Genomic DNA, 15,624 nt, shown 5'->3' on the forward strand with positions numbered 1-15,624 from the left:
TTCTAGTAAGAATGCTTTGTTGAGCCGCTAAGTTTGAAGTTCGTATGTTTTTCTATATGGGAGAAAAAAAGACAAATATACTCGCACGAATCGCGATGCAAAAATGAGTGGCTAGATAAGGGGGTGTCCCGAAGCCTATGCTCTACAGAATATTTTCCCTATATTCGTATACCAGCTGCATTTTGCAAGACTGCTAGCCGCTGCCATCTTCTTCCCCAAGCCGCGCCGATCACGTCATGTCAATGTCGGCGCTCGTGTCCACACTGCGCGGCCCCGGTAGGCAGCAGCTCTTCTTTTCAACCACCGCCACGACCGTGAGGCAGGCGACGGGCTCCCACCTTCTCCGTATCCCTGAGTTCACGAAAGTCCGGAACATGGTGGCCATGGGGATGAAGATGAGATCAAGCAGGTTCGCCGTCTGCGGCCACAACTGGCGTATCAAGTGCTTTCCAAACGGCTTCACAGAGGAGCACGAGGCCTCCCACATCTCCCTGTCCATCGACAGTGCCAGCAGCAGCTCATGGACCAGCAGTCTATGGGCAAAGGCCCAGGTGAGTGTACTTGACCACGCCGGAACGCCATGCTACACTCAAAGCTCGCAGCGTGACTTCTCCTTCACTTGGAGCTTGCTAGAGTTTGTCCGCCACGAGGATCTCGACAAGGAGAAGCATCTCAAAGACGACTGCCTGACCATCCTGTGCGACCTCACCGTCACCGTCAAGGTTGCGCCGATGCCGCCGTTCGCCTTGCGCGGTCAGCTCGCCGAAGCCATCTGGAGCAAGGAAAGACCGAACGTGAAGATCGAGGTCGGCCATCAGACCTTCGCCGCGCACCGGTGGATACTGGAGGCCCGATCCCCCGTCTTCAAGGCGGATCTCTCGATCGCCTCGAGAATCAACGACCACGAGGACACCGACCGAGTACTACGCGTGGACGACATGGACCCGCAGGTGTTCAAGGCTCTGCTCCAGTTCGTCTACACCGACTCGCCCCCGGAGACGAGCCTGCTCGAGGAGGCGTCGACGGCGGAGGGGCTGCTCGTCGCGGCGGACAGGTATGAGCTGGAGAAGCTGAAGCGCATCTGCGAGGAGGCACTGTGCCGGCGCATCAGCATGGGATCTGTGGCTGACACTCTGGAGTTGGCGGACCGGCACCGTTGCCCCGTGCTGTGGGAGGCGTGCATGCAGCTCCTCTCTTCTCCCGGAAATCTTGAAGCATTCATGGCGACAGATGGGTTTCGACAGCTAACAACGTATTGCCCCTCTGCTCTGTTGGATCTCGTCATCAAAAAGATGGCATGCCAAGAGAGAAGAATAACGCCGGCGTGCATCGCTAGCTAGATAGTTGTCAGTTGTAACGAGCTTTTGCGCATTTTTCTTGATACGGCCCTTTTTTATATTATTACGGAAATCCAATTCGGCTCTCGGGAACATATGCTCCTGCATGGGAGCAAAAAATGGTATATGCGAATGTCAATTTTTTTTAAATAGATATGTTAATTTTTTTTTTGAGGGAATGTTACACTCAAATGCTATCTGCAAATTTTTAGGTGAAAAGCTTAAGCATTTTGACATGCATAAAATAAAAACAAGTCGAACACCAACTCAAATGTAATACTTAATTATTATTTTTTGCACTGACGAAAATTGTCAAGGATGCTTGTTACACTAACATGAACATCTAATAAATAAATAATAATAATTTACTACTCATTGTTTTTTTTAAATCAGAACTTAAAAACACTAGAAGTCTATATAGGGTGCACCTAGACACAGGAACCAAAGATCTGCTTCAGCATTTCCCTTGTCTATGTTTAAACCAGTTAGCTATTTACATACTCATTTGCTGTTGGTATATAAGTCGCGTAACCAACTAAAGGTCGAAAAAGTTATCAAATACATGTGAGGTTTAGACATTTGAATCTGAGAGAGTAATAAAAGTCTAGAGGAAGGGGTGTCAAATATGTGAACACCATGTTCCACCGAAGCCACACTGCAAGCTGCATCAACACATTAGTTGTGTGCATAAGGCTGTTTGGATTGTGCCCCAGCTAGCCCTACCAAATTATTGGTGTGACAAAATCAAGGGCATTACCAAAAAATTGGCAAGTTGTAGCTGTTTTGATTGTAGATTTGTAGCCCATAGTACTTGCCAATTTTTTTGGCCAAACCATTGGCTATCATTTGCTTTGAAGGCAAATAGTTGGCAACTTTGATTGACCTTTCTTTGATTTGTTTCCAATTTTTGGTATCAACTAAGCTCACATATATAACATGGCGCGGATACAAAATTGTGAATTAACTAACACACAAAAATAAGCAAGCCTTCACAGAATTTCAGAATAACATTGTTCAGTTTATACATTAAGTAGCCATATGTTGTTCGGTACATAAGATTCATCGAAAAGACCAAATAAAGTTCACATATTAACACGCCATCCAAGACATGATAGACAGCCATGCACCGTGTCTTCTTTATATAAACAAAATATGATGCATCCAAGTCTACTCCATATCGACAATGGAACAACATTGTTGGCCGCCCAGTGATTGTAGATAGGGAATGTGGCATTTTTTTCCATGCGTATAGGTGAGAAGAGAGAAGGGGAAAGTGCTGACATGTGAGAAAAGTCGTCGCATCCTTTATACCTCGGTGACAGGTTCACACCAGATTTGGCGACCAATTTTTTGGCGGACGATTTCCACGCGCTGTTTTGCCCGCGAGTTGGCAAAAATAAGATGTGGGCAGGCCGAAGTTGACGATGGCGAGCCAAAATAAGCGGCAGACCAAACAGTAGCCAAAATCTATGGGTGTGACTAATATTTTCGTAAGGTTAGATTTGGTCCCAATCCAAATAGCCCATATAAATCGCTTCACGCGTGTTAGGTGGGGTGCACGCCCACATCACGTGGGGGGGGGGGGGGGGGTGTGGACCGGCCCACTACACTATATGATAGATGTTGCTGTTGGCCACGTACTTATCCACGCGAAACTTATATGCCAAAATATTTTTATTTTGTTAAATTTATGAAAATGTTTAACGTGTATTAAAAAATTTCACCAGCTGTTATTAAATATTCAGCATGTATTCATAAATAATACATCACATATTAAAAAAATTATCCATCTTCTATTTCAAACATTCATCTTGTAATTAAAATTTGTCCATCATTGCGTTAAGAATTGTTGAACGTGTATTTGTAATATTCATCATGAATTCAAAAGACTTTCATCTTCTAGTAAATAATCTTCATCACGTATTGAAATTATTTTTATCCTATATTTGCGAAATATTCACCAAATATTTTTAAAAGTATATACTGTAATTGAAAAGAATGTTTATCATGTATTAAAAATTGTTCACATAACGAAGTTGAGTGTTCATTGTGTATTTCATGCATTTCAGAGGCATCCGAACCATGCCCTTGCCCTGGTTTTTTCTGGAATTTTTTTTCAATGTTTTTTTCTAAATGCCAAATCAATTTTCTAATATTTTCAAAAACATAAAAATATTCAGTCGTTGGGACAAAAATGGGTCCTTCCCCCTAGTTGCACATTGAGGGTGGAGTTGCAGCTGGGACAAAATTGGTCGGGCCCCTGTTGCATAATGAGGGTGGACTTAGAACAGGGATAAACAAAATGCGGGCCCTCAGTTACGTGCGCAGGGTGGACTTGCAACCGTGACAAGAAAAAAGGGCAGGGGCCCCGAATTGCAGCCCAAGTCATGAGTATATGGGTCGTACATGTACCAAAGCTGAGATGTCACGAGATCTCATTTTTATTTCTACACATCGGTGTTAAATAGTAATTCAAACCTGATCTATATATCTCTGCACATATACCAGAGCCGTTCTAGCCATATATACTCGAGCATGCACCTCCTGATTTTCAGCAAACCTCGCTTGGTTAGGACTAGAGGAAAACACGTCAACAAAAATAACAAGCACAATCAAATCCATCAGTAAACTGAGAGCCAACAAGGACAGACTGACTTTATCCATAAAGAAAATTAAGATAACTGGATTATCCCAAGAAGAGAACTAAATTGTGGTATGCAAAATAGAAATACATTCCGCATTCAAAGTTTTATATTTAGATACTACTAAAGGTCCTACAAAAATTTATATGAAGTGCCCGCTTTCCAAAACGGTTCTTGTGTTGTTTACGGGCGAGTATATTTTAATACATGGAGTATTATTAGAAAGAAAATTCAGCCAACGAGACTTCCTTTCTTCTTTTTCTTTTTTCTAAAAGAAACCAAAGCATTTCTTTGCTCTTTTTTTGCGGGTATGTCATTTCTTTGCTGCATAGAAGAATGGCTACAATTTATAGAAGAACCAAACCTGGGTTACTTGTCTCCGGGAGAGTGCTAGCCACTTTTTTCTGCTTTGTTTGTATTTTTTATTTTCATCAGGGGTGTTCTCGTAAGGCTCGGACTTGGCTAAAATATGGCTTCCCATGAAAATAACCCTCAAAAAATTCCATGGGCATGGAAATGAACATGCAAAAAAAAAATGTCTACTACTTAAAAAGTATCTAAGATTTCATCTTTCACTCAGTTTTCTCCCACCACCTTTACATCCAACCGTCCACTCCACCGATTTTTCCTCGTGTTTCATCCTCTTCAAGTTTTCATCAAACCAATCTTTGGTAATTTAATAAACTAGATCAATAAATAGTATAGCAAAAATCCATGATCCATAAATAAATTGTTTCTTATGATAAAACCTCGTACCTATCTTTGGTAACTGAATAAATAGCAATAAATTGATGGCCAAGAAGTAAATAAATATCAATCAATCTCTTATATTTGGCAACCCAATCAAGCAGATTAATCATGGGCATATATCCATAAGTTTAAGAAATAGCTGAAAAATCTATACTTTACAACCAAAACATAATCTTATTTTGTTTGTCCTCTTATATTGTGTTAAAAAATATTTGACTCATGTGGCTGCGCACGGGCACATATCTAGTATATTAACAAATAGAGGGGCTTATATCGCAGCCTCTGCATCATGAGAAGTAAACAAGCGTCAACTAAATTAATTTCTCAATCACTGAAATAAAGCCCAAAAATGAACCAAAATTTTTTTGAAAGAAAAATTTAACCAGGATTAGAAAGGACAAATGCATACCGAATAATCAATTGTTTCACTTGTTATTATTTTTGACAGGAAGTCCGACGGCAAATTACAATGCGCATTATAAAAGCGCACCATACATATGGCAACCTTCTCATATCATTCCCCAGCCTTAGAATCAAAATGGAAAGAGAAGAAAAGATGCGCAGGAGACTAGTCAACAGAACCAGAGAGTCGCTCCTCAAGCACCCAGAAAGTCAATCGATCGATAAGGTTCGATCTGCTTGATTGATCAGCTAGAGAATTAATTAGTAATCAGTAGTTCTTGGAGACGACGGCGGTGGTGAGCGCCTGTCTGAACTGGTTGACGGCGCAGGGGACGCGGAGGATGCCCTCCTGCTTGTACCCGAACTCCTGCGCCGCCATCTCCAGCAGCGCCGACAGCGACGGGTGCCGCAGCGCCTCCACCCGCACCACGAACCGCTCGCACTCCTCGTCGCCGTCGCCCACCACCAGCACCGGCACGCACCCGCGCGGCACGCCGCCGCTGCCGTCGCTCACCCGGTCCGAGAAGCTCAGCCGCCGGATCAGCTCCCTCATCGTCGGTTGATCGCTGACGAACGTACTGATCACGTAGGAGATAGTATATATGGTATATAGCTAGCTGCTAGCTAGATCTTAGGTCTTGATCGATGTGAATGCATATGTGCCGTGTTTGTGATTCTTGGCGTTGGATTGGGGCTCTCCTTTTATAGGCGATGGAATGTTTGATTGGATCATGAGCACCCGAGCGTGTGGTGAGAGAGAGAGAGAGAGATGTGGCGGGTAGAAAGAGAGAGAGGAATTTGGTTAGCTTACTGTTCTGTGGTGGCGTTTGCAGTCGTGGCTGGGGTTAACTTCCACTGGGTTCAAACATGTTGGCTGTCGTATCATCAGCATCGTTGAAAGTTATGACCATGGAATTTGGTTAGCTACACGCATTATAATACAAATACTATTGTCCTCATTTACCCAGCTACTAGCTAATAAGACCCGGCTGGTCAGTGTGCTAGAATTTAAAAGTTGAAACAGCTCGTGCATGGGCAATGATTTTTTTTTCAAAGCTGGAATTTGACAAGAAGAATTTATGCTTCGTCGAGATGCATGTATGTTCGTTAATTAGAGTGCGAATTAGACATGCACTAACGTTTTTTTTTTCAGGAAATAAACACTATATTAATGCACATATATACAAAAAATGCGCATGCATCCTGTGACATGTACTGAGCTCACGCAGAGTTTCGTACAAACGCACGCGTGTAACTGAAATATGCGTGTGCATCCATGATCCAATTATATAGATCATGTATGCTAACTAACCACCGTTGAAGATTACGAAGAGTCCTTTCCTGAACGTTGACAAAACATGTTTGTCGTGAATATTAATCAGTTTGAAATTGAATCAAACCTAGCTACCGCGCGCCAGCAGCTACAAGACGGTGCCACATGCATTTATGTTTCTGTACTGGCCTACAAATTCTTCCTTTTTCTTGGTGTGAGGTGGACTTTGGGGTTCTAATTAACATGCATGTAAAGCGGTATTCTATGGTGGGCCAGGCTTAGACAGCGCTATCGATGGAGAAGGGAACGTGAATGATCTCCACGATATGATCAACCAGCGGAACTTCTCAAATTTTTTTCCTAGGATTTTGCACGTGTCCATAACTCGATCGACCAGTAAATTGAACGAACGTGTGACTTTTTTTTCCTACATGGAAGAGGCGGGCGTGCATGAGCATCACATAGGCACGTAAGGACGCATGAGATTAATGAGAGAAGTTGGTCATGAATCCACTAATGAGTTTGTCATCGTTGTATCTTGTCGACCGTGAACAACATCGAGAAATACAACCGACGAAGCACCTTTTTTTTTGCTAGAAACAAACTTCGTTGAATCGGCACAATAGTAGATTGTTGCGTGTGGCTGAGACAGCAATCTCGCCAAGAAAATTGACAGGGGGATCACCGTCGATCTAGGCAAGTTACCACACTAGTATTGCGAGACCAAGCTAACGACCTTGCTTGCAATGATCGACATAATAGATCCAACGACGACGATACTTCATCGAAGATGTGCATGGAATTATGCCGATAGACGACACAAATAACAAACATGTCGTCCATGAGAACGTGATTGAAACCAGAAGACATTTATACATCATATCCTATTTTCTTAAATGAAAGGTAGATCACATTCTACCTTATATATTTCAAGACAGGCTGGGGCCCGGAGACCAGACATTTATACATCATATCCTGACTGTTAAATAGTACTTCCTCCGTTTTTATTTACTCCGCATATTAGTTTTGGTCAAAGTCAAGCTTTACAAACTTTGACAAAGTTTATAGACAAAAATATTAACATATACAATAACAAATCAATACCATTAGATTCGTTGTTCAATGTACTTCCACATCATATAGATTTGTTATGCTAGATATTTATATTCTTTTCTATAAATTTGGTCAAACTTTACAAAGTTTGACTTTAGTCAACTCTAATATGCAGAGTAAATAAAACGGAGGGAGTATTCGGTAATCCACTTCTGAGCCCAGGCTCAGCTGCACCCGCCTCGACGAAAAAAATCAAAACAAATACTATTTTTTTTAAATTCATATTTTTTTTGTGTGGTAGATAATTTGATGCGTGAGTCCGGTCCAATTTTCAAATCATTTGGACATTTGAGCAGCTCTCGGCAAAAAAGACAAATTCGGGGTCTGTAAAAATGTTTGCTGTTCATGCACTGTTTTGACCCGGTTTGTCTTTTTTGCTTCTAAAATTTAGAGCGGACCTCACGTGATAAATTGTCTACCATGAAAAAAAAGATTGGAATTTTTTGAATTTTTTTATTTTTGTTGTGATTTTTTCTGGGCAGGTGTAGATGAGCCTGGGCACCGAAACGCCACATTCGGGAGTATTTCACCTTTTCCCAACTCTCTCTCTCTCTCATATCAGTCGGTGATTGTTTTGTGAACAAACACTAATACATGCTTATAAGACGTACATGCCATAATTTTGTACCAGAAAAATGGCAGCCCATGCACATGCCAGTTCTCCGGTGCATGCAAGGCCCGTGTGCTTGCAACTTGCAAGTCGCAGCCGAAAAACTGGATCGGCTGATCCACCTGCATTAAAGAAAAATTGGATCTCCACCTGAATTAATTTAATACGGTTAATACTAACTAATCAAGCGGGGCGGCGGTGGGTCAGTCAGTGGTTCGTCCTGGGTCACCGGCTGAAGTGCTGGACGCGCGAGTCGAGTCGATCGGCGACTTGACCCGAGCGCACGGCTCGATCATAGCACGGACCGCACCACACGCTCCCACCAACCCGTACAACTACCGGACAAACTGCCGGTCGGGCAGGACTATGTACGTACAGTACATCACATGTCCTGGTAATAGAAATTGCGTCGACAGTTGCTCCATCTCACCATGTGGATCGAACATAGATTGTGCGGTCCATGGTGTCTGTTCGTGTCGTACGTACGTAGGTCGTTGTCCCGGTCGCCCGGCGAAGCTGCCGCCGAGCTTCCGATCCATGAGAGCACAGAGAAACAGTTCATTTGGACGAGGTACGTACGGTCGTTTCATGCCGCCCTGAGATTCTCCTTTGGCTGGTTTTACTGGTCCTACTTTGCTTACGTCGCACACACGTGCTTAATTGCATTACTGGTTGAGATTAAGATTGCACTTGCAAGTGAGACAAGGACTAAGTACGTCCAATGCATGTCATTCAACTCTTCAAACTGAAGCAGCAGCACTGACCAGAATCATCAGGCCAACTTTTACATCTACCTCGATCCTGGAAACTGGGGAGCCTTAGGGTACGGTACACTGCACATCATAGAAAGTTAGTGCTAAAAAAATTTGTCACGTTTCAAGTATTCACTCTAGACGCGCGTACAGAATTTGGATATTGTCGCAGCCTGACTACTGTGATTAGAGGTAAAATTTGCATATTTTATATGCCAGTGGGAATTTGAGATTGACCATCTGTAAAGTTGCAACTCTAAAAGCTACTCCCTTCGTTTATAAATATAACTTGTTCTAACTTTTTTTAAATTAGATGTATAGACATATTTTAGTGTGTTTTCACTCGTCTTAATTCGTATATAATTCTTCTTTTAGTTGGTTCAAAAGAATATTCAAAATATCTTATATTTGTGAATGGGAGATAGTATTTGTGTATACATCCGATTTTTATCTAGACATATTTTAGTGTTATATACATCCGTATCTAGACAAATATAAAATAAATAATTTGAGACGAAGGGAGTATATAGCAACTAAGTGATCTTACGAGAGTTTGAGATAAAAAATTAATATTGTCCTTTGTGTTGAGTAGTCGTTTGGAATGAAAATATATTCGACGGAAAGAACAGTTGACCGATCGACCAATCAAACGAGCAGACGCAATCTCATCGCGTCAACCAGCGGTTTCGCCTACTCCTTCCGTCCTTTAAAGAGTGTACTTCCAACTTTGTTGGAGGGTCAAACTATCTCAAAGTTTGACCAAGTTTGTACAAAAATATATCAATGTTTGTGAAATCAAATAGGTATACGATGGAAGTATATTTTATCACGAATCTAATGCTACTAATTTGATGGCATAAATGTTGATGTATTATTATATAAACACGGTAAAATATAAAAAAGTTTGACTTTCCAAAAAAGTTGGAAGTACACTCTTTAAAGGACGGAGGGAGTACGTGAGAAGGACGCTGACTTTAACAATCCACCCAAAAGTTTTGACCAGGGCAATTGCGAAATGATTGCCGACGTCTCTTCGGCCGCTCCAGATCAAGCCTTCACCGGTCGGTCAGGTAAATTAAGGTGCAATAGCTTTTTGCGGAGAAAGGTAAATTGATTAGCTAGCGACGTCATTCTTCTCCAACCAGGTGAATCCGTCCAATTCACTGTTCTACTCCAGAAGCCATGTGAAGAGCAATAACGCTTAGTCGATTCTTTTGAGTAAGACCGGATGCATGCCAACAATATTGGCCGGGACCAGTGGATCATGATGCTATAGCATTCATGCTAGATTCTGTGATATCTTGGTCGATTGACGACTCTACGCAGCAAGCATGGAAAATGTGTGAGGGATATAACTGAGACCACATATAATGGCCGAAATGGATACTTCTAACCGAAATTGCTAATGAAAGTCGAGGTCCATCAAGCTCAAAATTTTAAAGATTTAAAATTTAATTTTTTAGGTTCCAAAAAATCTGAAAAAGGACACAAAACATATCTTATCTGTATCTGTTTGTTTTATCAATTTATACAAAGGTCTCTTCACCAAGAACTCTTCAGCAACGATCGATGAACTAGCCTCCCTGCAGCGGCGGGGCAGCTTTTTTTCTTTCAAACAATAACACTTGGACGATTACGAAAGTACCCTACTGAGCTCGAGCTCAAACGAGCTCTGATGAACAGTAAAATAAAAAAATATATAAATTTTTGAGTTTTTCTGTGGTAAGCTTTGACAAATGTTTAAAGTGTTTGCAAAGTTCAACATGAGATCACATTCTTGGATGGCTTCGAGGATGGCGGTCTGCTTCGCCAAATCCGCCGTCCAAGCGACCTCGATCCTCCATGCATAAGCCCGCAGCCGTCTCCGCTGCATCGTCCGCTTCTGGATGCTCCTCTTCCTCCTCCTCCTCCTCCTCCTCCATGGGTTGGGTGTCCTGCTCCGCTTCTGGCTCCTCCTCCTCCTCCAACTCAGGCGAATGCAAAGACAGATTGCCAGCGAGACGAGCGGTGCGCCTGGCCCGGATCTCCTCCTCAATCTGCAACCGACGTTCAAGCGTCAACATTGCATAGGTGGTGATCCTGTTCCGGACCATGGTTACGGGGTGGTGGGAGGGAGAGCGAAGTTGGCGGCGCGGCGGAAGGGAGAGCGAAGTTGGCGGCGTGGCGGAAGGGAGAGGGAAGGAATGAGACAGGCTAGGGTTGAACCCACCCGTGAGCTAGGCTACGGTTCCTCCCCCCCCCCCCCCCCCCCCCCCCCCGCAGCCGCCGCCGGCCACACGCGCCCTGCCTCCCTCTCCCCCTCACCCTCCCGTGCGTTCCCATCCGCTCGCTCTCCCCCCCCCCCCGGGCGACGGGCGGGCCCCTGCCGCTCCCTCTCCTCCGGCACCCCTCCCCGTCCCTCTCCCTCTCCGTCGCCGCCAACTGGGCCCGCCGGGCCTTGCTCGCGCGGCGCTGGCGGCGGCGGGCCGTCCCTTCCCCGCACGATCATGGGGAGGCGCGGGGCCCTCCCGATGGCGGCGGTGCAGCTCGGCCGGCTGCGGTGTGGCTCTGCGGCGGGATTTCGGCGGGCTTCGAGGTCCTTGGTGCGGCGGCGCGGCCGTTGGCCGCAGGGCGGCGTGGCGTTTCTGGTGGCTGGCCGCGCCCGCGCGGCCCAGATCTGGGCCCTTTCGGGCTCCATCTGGGCTAGGGCGAGCCGGCGACTCGGTGCGCGGTGACGCTGCTCCCTAGTTGGTGGCGAGGACGCGGTGGTCTGCGGGCGGTGGCGGCTTCGTCGCCGGCGAGCTGCAGCGTGACGGCAGGGGCTGTCCGGACCCTTTTGGGTCCGGCCGGGCCTCGGTGCCTGGCAGGCCCCTTGTCCGTGCGTCCGGTCGGCTCCGCAGCGGCGGTGGTGGTTGTCCCCTCACGCCGGCGATGTTGCGGATGCCCCCGAGGCTACTATCTCTTCTCCCGTCCTCCAGGTCTCGTGTCGGTGACCTCAAGGAGACGGCGAAGTTGATTCGGTGACCGTGATGGCACATGTTGGTGGGCGGCGTGATGGGCGGTGCACTATGATTCGTCTGGGGTGGTAGTGGGGGTTTGGGTTGGGAGAAATATCCGGCGGCTCGTCCGGCCCCGACGCGGCGACGCCTGTGGGTACCGCCGGACCTTCCTGAAGGGCGTCGGGTACACCGTCCCCCACTGCCCCCTGCGTACCGGGGTAAACCCTAGGACTAGTCCGGGAAACAGCGGCGTCGTCGTCGCCTCCTTCTTGAAGGTGTTGCTTGGTACACGGCGCTTCGGAGTGCTGGGAGCGTGGTGGTACTTCTCCGGAGGGTGCAGCGGTCGCCGGTCGTCTCCGTTTCGTTGATCTGTCGTTGTTGGCATTTGTTTCTCTTTCTTTTTTCTCTGTTTTTCTTTGGGCTTGTTTGTGCTGCGGCCCCAGCACCTATCGTTGGATGTATCGGTGGTTGCTTTGTAATACAAAGCGGGGGAAAACCCTTTTTCGTAGACAGGCTAGGGTTCTGCTGCCGCTGTCTGGCTTAAATAGACGGGCTTGCTCCCCTGGCGGCATGCCTAAGCGACGCCACGCGTCGCCGTGAATGCATCCACATCGAGAACCGGAGGAGGCGTCCGTCTGACTGCCGATCTCTACGTGTGACCATGTGGGCCTTGGCGGTCAGTCCGATACGGTAAACGTGTCTGGATGCGTACGGGCCTCCTCATATCCACCCTAGATATGGGCCGGATATGAGGAGTGCCGGTCAGTTCTGGCTTTTGGGCTGGCCATGGAAAGCTCGGTGGAGTGCTTTTTTTTCTGTCCGGGCACGGACCAGGAAGCCCGTCCGGACATATGGCAGGACCATCTCATGTCAACATCATTTGGCTGGAAAACGTACTCTGTTCACACTGCCATCCTTGACATGCGGATGAACACGCGCATATCTCGGTCAGCGGGTCAAGTGTCAATTTCTTTCGGGGAAAAACAACACAAGGTTCAAACATGTTTAGATGTCCAAAAAAATCGGTTTTCTCTACGTCTATCTATATCAGTTATTTTGAAAGTTAATAATTTGGCATCTGATGAATTGAATGACGCGCTGAGTTTTGCATGCATGTCTTGATGTTGTACATCCACTCTCCTGACAAAGTGTTCTAGGCTTGTTTCCTGTTATATTCTACTATGTTTCTTTTCAAATGGAGGCAAATGCAGTCTTATCAATTAATTACGCAGAAAAGTAATCTCTCATTTTCGGTTTATAAGGCTTATCTCAAAATTTTAGTGTTTTTCATTTTATAAGGCTCAATTTGATTGTTCCCGATCACATGTTCAGATTTCAAGGTGCATTAAATCATTATATGCAAGTATTAAGAGAAAATTGACCAATGCATGTACTTTATGCATGCATGTATTGCAATTAATACATTGGTAAACATATTTTTTTGAGGAAAACAAAAGCATTAATTGAGTGTTTTTGCAAACTACAAAAAGTATTTCACCACTCACCATCTACCTTGGTTGGTGAGATCTTTGAATTGAGCCCTATAAACTGGAAAGTAGGGAGTATCACCTAATTAGTTAGTATAAATCGGACGAAATTAGTTACAAAATTGTTCTACGAAGGCAAGCAAGCAAAACCCTATGAGTCATGCGGACTAATCCCAAACCATGATGCCGCACGGCCACAAAGGTATACCAAGAAACACTTCCATGTTCGAACGTGCTACTCTTTAAAACCCCAGGCAAATGGGGGTCTCAAACTTGCAGAGGTACCCCCATCGGTCGGCTCGGACCAGAGAAAAATACATCAACAAAGATAACATGCACAATCAAATCCACCAGTAAATTGAGAGCCAACAACAAGGATGGACTGCCTTTATCCACGAAGATAAGTGGATTTTCCCAGCAAGAAATAAGTTGTTGTATGCAAAATAAAAAATACATTCAGCGTTCAAAGTTTATATTTAGAGACTATTAAAGTAAAAAAATACTAAATGGCCATTTGGTGTTTTGATTTTATTTTATTTTTGCATGGATAAATATTCCAAGTAAGGTCTTACAAAAAATGGTATGAAGTCCCCGCCTTCAGAAACGGCTCTTGTAAATGAACTTATTTAGAAAATAAATATGTCTAGATACATCTATTTATCTGACAAGTATTTTCGACTGGGGGGGGGGGGGGGGGGGGGTATGTTTTAAGAAAGCAAGATACATGGAGCATTATGAGCAAGAAAATTCAGCCAAAGAGACTTTTTTTTTCTTCTCCTTCTTTCTACAGGAAACCAAAGCATTTCTTGGCTGCATAAACATAATGGCTAAAATTTATAGAACAGCAAAAAAAACCTGGGTTTACTTGTGTCCGGGATAGAGCTAGCCACTTTTTTTGCTTAAAAAACATGAATTTATGTTTGTATTTTTTGAAAAAAAAAGGTGTTCTCGTGAGGCTTCGACCTGGTTAACATATGCCTTCCCATGGAAATAACCCTCAAAAAAATCCATGGGCACAGAAATGAACAAGCAAAAAGAAATGAAAACAATAGATGGGCTTATATCTCAACCTCTGCATCATGAGAAGTAAACATGCGTCCACTGAATTAATTTCTCACTCGCTAAAAAAACAGCCCAAAAAGTGAGCCATATTTTTTTTGGAAGGGAAGTTAACCAGTATTAGAAAGGAGACACATGCATACCGAATAACCAACGAGATAGGATTTTCAGCACCCGGGTGCCCCTACACCCTCTATGGACAGTAAATTAAAAACAAATAAGAAAATAAAAAAATCTGAAACTTTGGGACATCGAACATGATATAACTTTTGATGATCTTGCAAAGTTTTAGCTAAAAATAACTTTTGAATTGTTTCAATTGTTATTTTTGACGGGAGGTCTAACTGTAAATGACAGTTCGCATTATACAGCCCACATGCATACATATGGCAGGCAACCATCTCATGTCATTCCCCAACCAGAAGAAAACAAAATGGAAAGAGAAGAAAAGATGGGGAGGAGACTCAACTAGTCAACAGCACAGAAGAATCGCTCCTCAAGTACCCAGAAAGCCAATCGATCGATAAGGTTCGGTCTGCTTGATTGATCAGCTAGAGAATTAATTAGTAATCAGTAGTTCTTGGAGACGGCTGCGGTGGTGAGCGCCTGCCTGAATTGGTTGACGGCGCAGGGGACGCGGAGGATGCCCTCCTGCTTGTACCCGAACTCCTGCGCCGCCATCTCCAGCAGCGCCGCCAGCGACGGGTGCCGCAGCGCCTCCACCCGCACCACGAACCGCTCACATTCCTCGTCGCCGTCGCCCACCACCAGCACCGGCACACACCCGCGCGGCACGCCGCCGCTGCCGTCGCTCACCCGGTCCGAGAAGCTCAGCCTCCGGATCAGCTCCCTCATCGTCGGTTGATCGCTGGCGGACGAACTGATCACGTAGGAGATAGTATATGGTATATAGCTAGCTGCTAGCTAGACATTAGATTTGGATCGGTGTGAATGCATATGTGCCGTGTTTGTGATTCTTGGCATTGGCTTCGGGCTCTCCTTTTATAGCCGACGGAATGTTTGATTGGATCATGAGTACCCGAGCGTGTGGTGAGAGAGAGAGAGAGAGAGGAATGGAAGGTTTACTGTTCTGTGGTGGCGCTTGCAGTCGTGGCTGGGGTCAACCTCCACTGTGTTCAAACATGTTGGCTGTCGTATCATGAGCATCGTTGAAAGTTATGACCATGGAATTTGGTTAGCGACACGCATTATAATACAAAA

General features: G+C 44.9%; 3 protein-coding genes across 3 annotated transcripts; 1 reads left to right on the top strand and 2 right to left on the bottom strand.

The window, feature by feature from the left end:
* Positions 1-236: 236 nt before the first annotated feature.
* Positions 237-1,340, top strand: LOC123171320 (BTB/POZ and MATH domain-containing protein 3-like). Its single transcript, XM_044588871.1, has one exon. It carries the CDS (start codon positions 237-239, stop codon positions 1,338-1,340), a length of 1,104 nt encoding a protein of 367 aa, XP_044444806.1.
* Positions 1,341-5,278: 3,938 nt separating this feature from the next.
* Positions 5,279-5,783, bottom strand: LOC123164125 (auxin-responsive protein SAUR71-like). The gene has a single exon (XM_044581547.1). It carries the CDS (start codon positions 5,682-5,684, stop codon positions 5,400-5,402), a length of 285 nt encoding a protein of 94 aa, XP_044437482.1. The 5' UTR covers positions 5,685-5,783; the 3' UTR covers positions 5,279-5,399.
* An 8,870-nt stretch (positions 5,784-14,653) lies between these two features.
* Positions 14,654-15,400, bottom strand: LOC123169220 (auxin-responsive protein SAUR71). Its single transcript, XM_044587060.1, has one exon. It carries the CDS (start codon positions 15,256-15,258, stop codon positions 14,974-14,976), a length of 285 nt encoding a protein of 94 aa, XP_044442995.1. The 5' UTR covers positions 15,259-15,400; the 3' UTR covers positions 14,654-14,973.
* Between the last annotated feature and the right edge of the window lie 224 nt (positions 15,401-15,624).

The sequence above is a fragment of the Triticum aestivum genome, chromosome 7D, assembly GCF_018294505.1.
Source record: "Triticum aestivum cultivar Chinese Spring chromosome 7D, IWGSC CS RefSeq v2.1, whole genome shotgun sequence".
In the NCBI taxonomy this organism is placed as follows: Eukaryota; Viridiplantae; Streptophyta; class Magnoliopsida; order Poales; family Poaceae; genus Triticum; species Triticum aestivum.

Excerpts from the sequence above, each read along its gene's own strand:
- LOC123171320 (XM_044588871.1), top strand. The coding sequence starts at position 237 with ATGTCAATGTCGGCGCTCGTGTCCACACTGCGCGGCCCCGGTAGGCAG.
- LOC123164125 (XM_044581547.1), bottom strand. The coding sequence starts at position 5,684 with ATGAGGGAGCTGATCCGGCGGCTGAGCTTCTCGGACCGGGTGAGCGAC.
- LOC123169220 (XM_044587060.1), bottom strand. The coding sequence starts at position 15,258 with ATGAGGGAGCTGATCCGGAGGCTGAGCTTCTCGGACCGGGTGAGCGAC.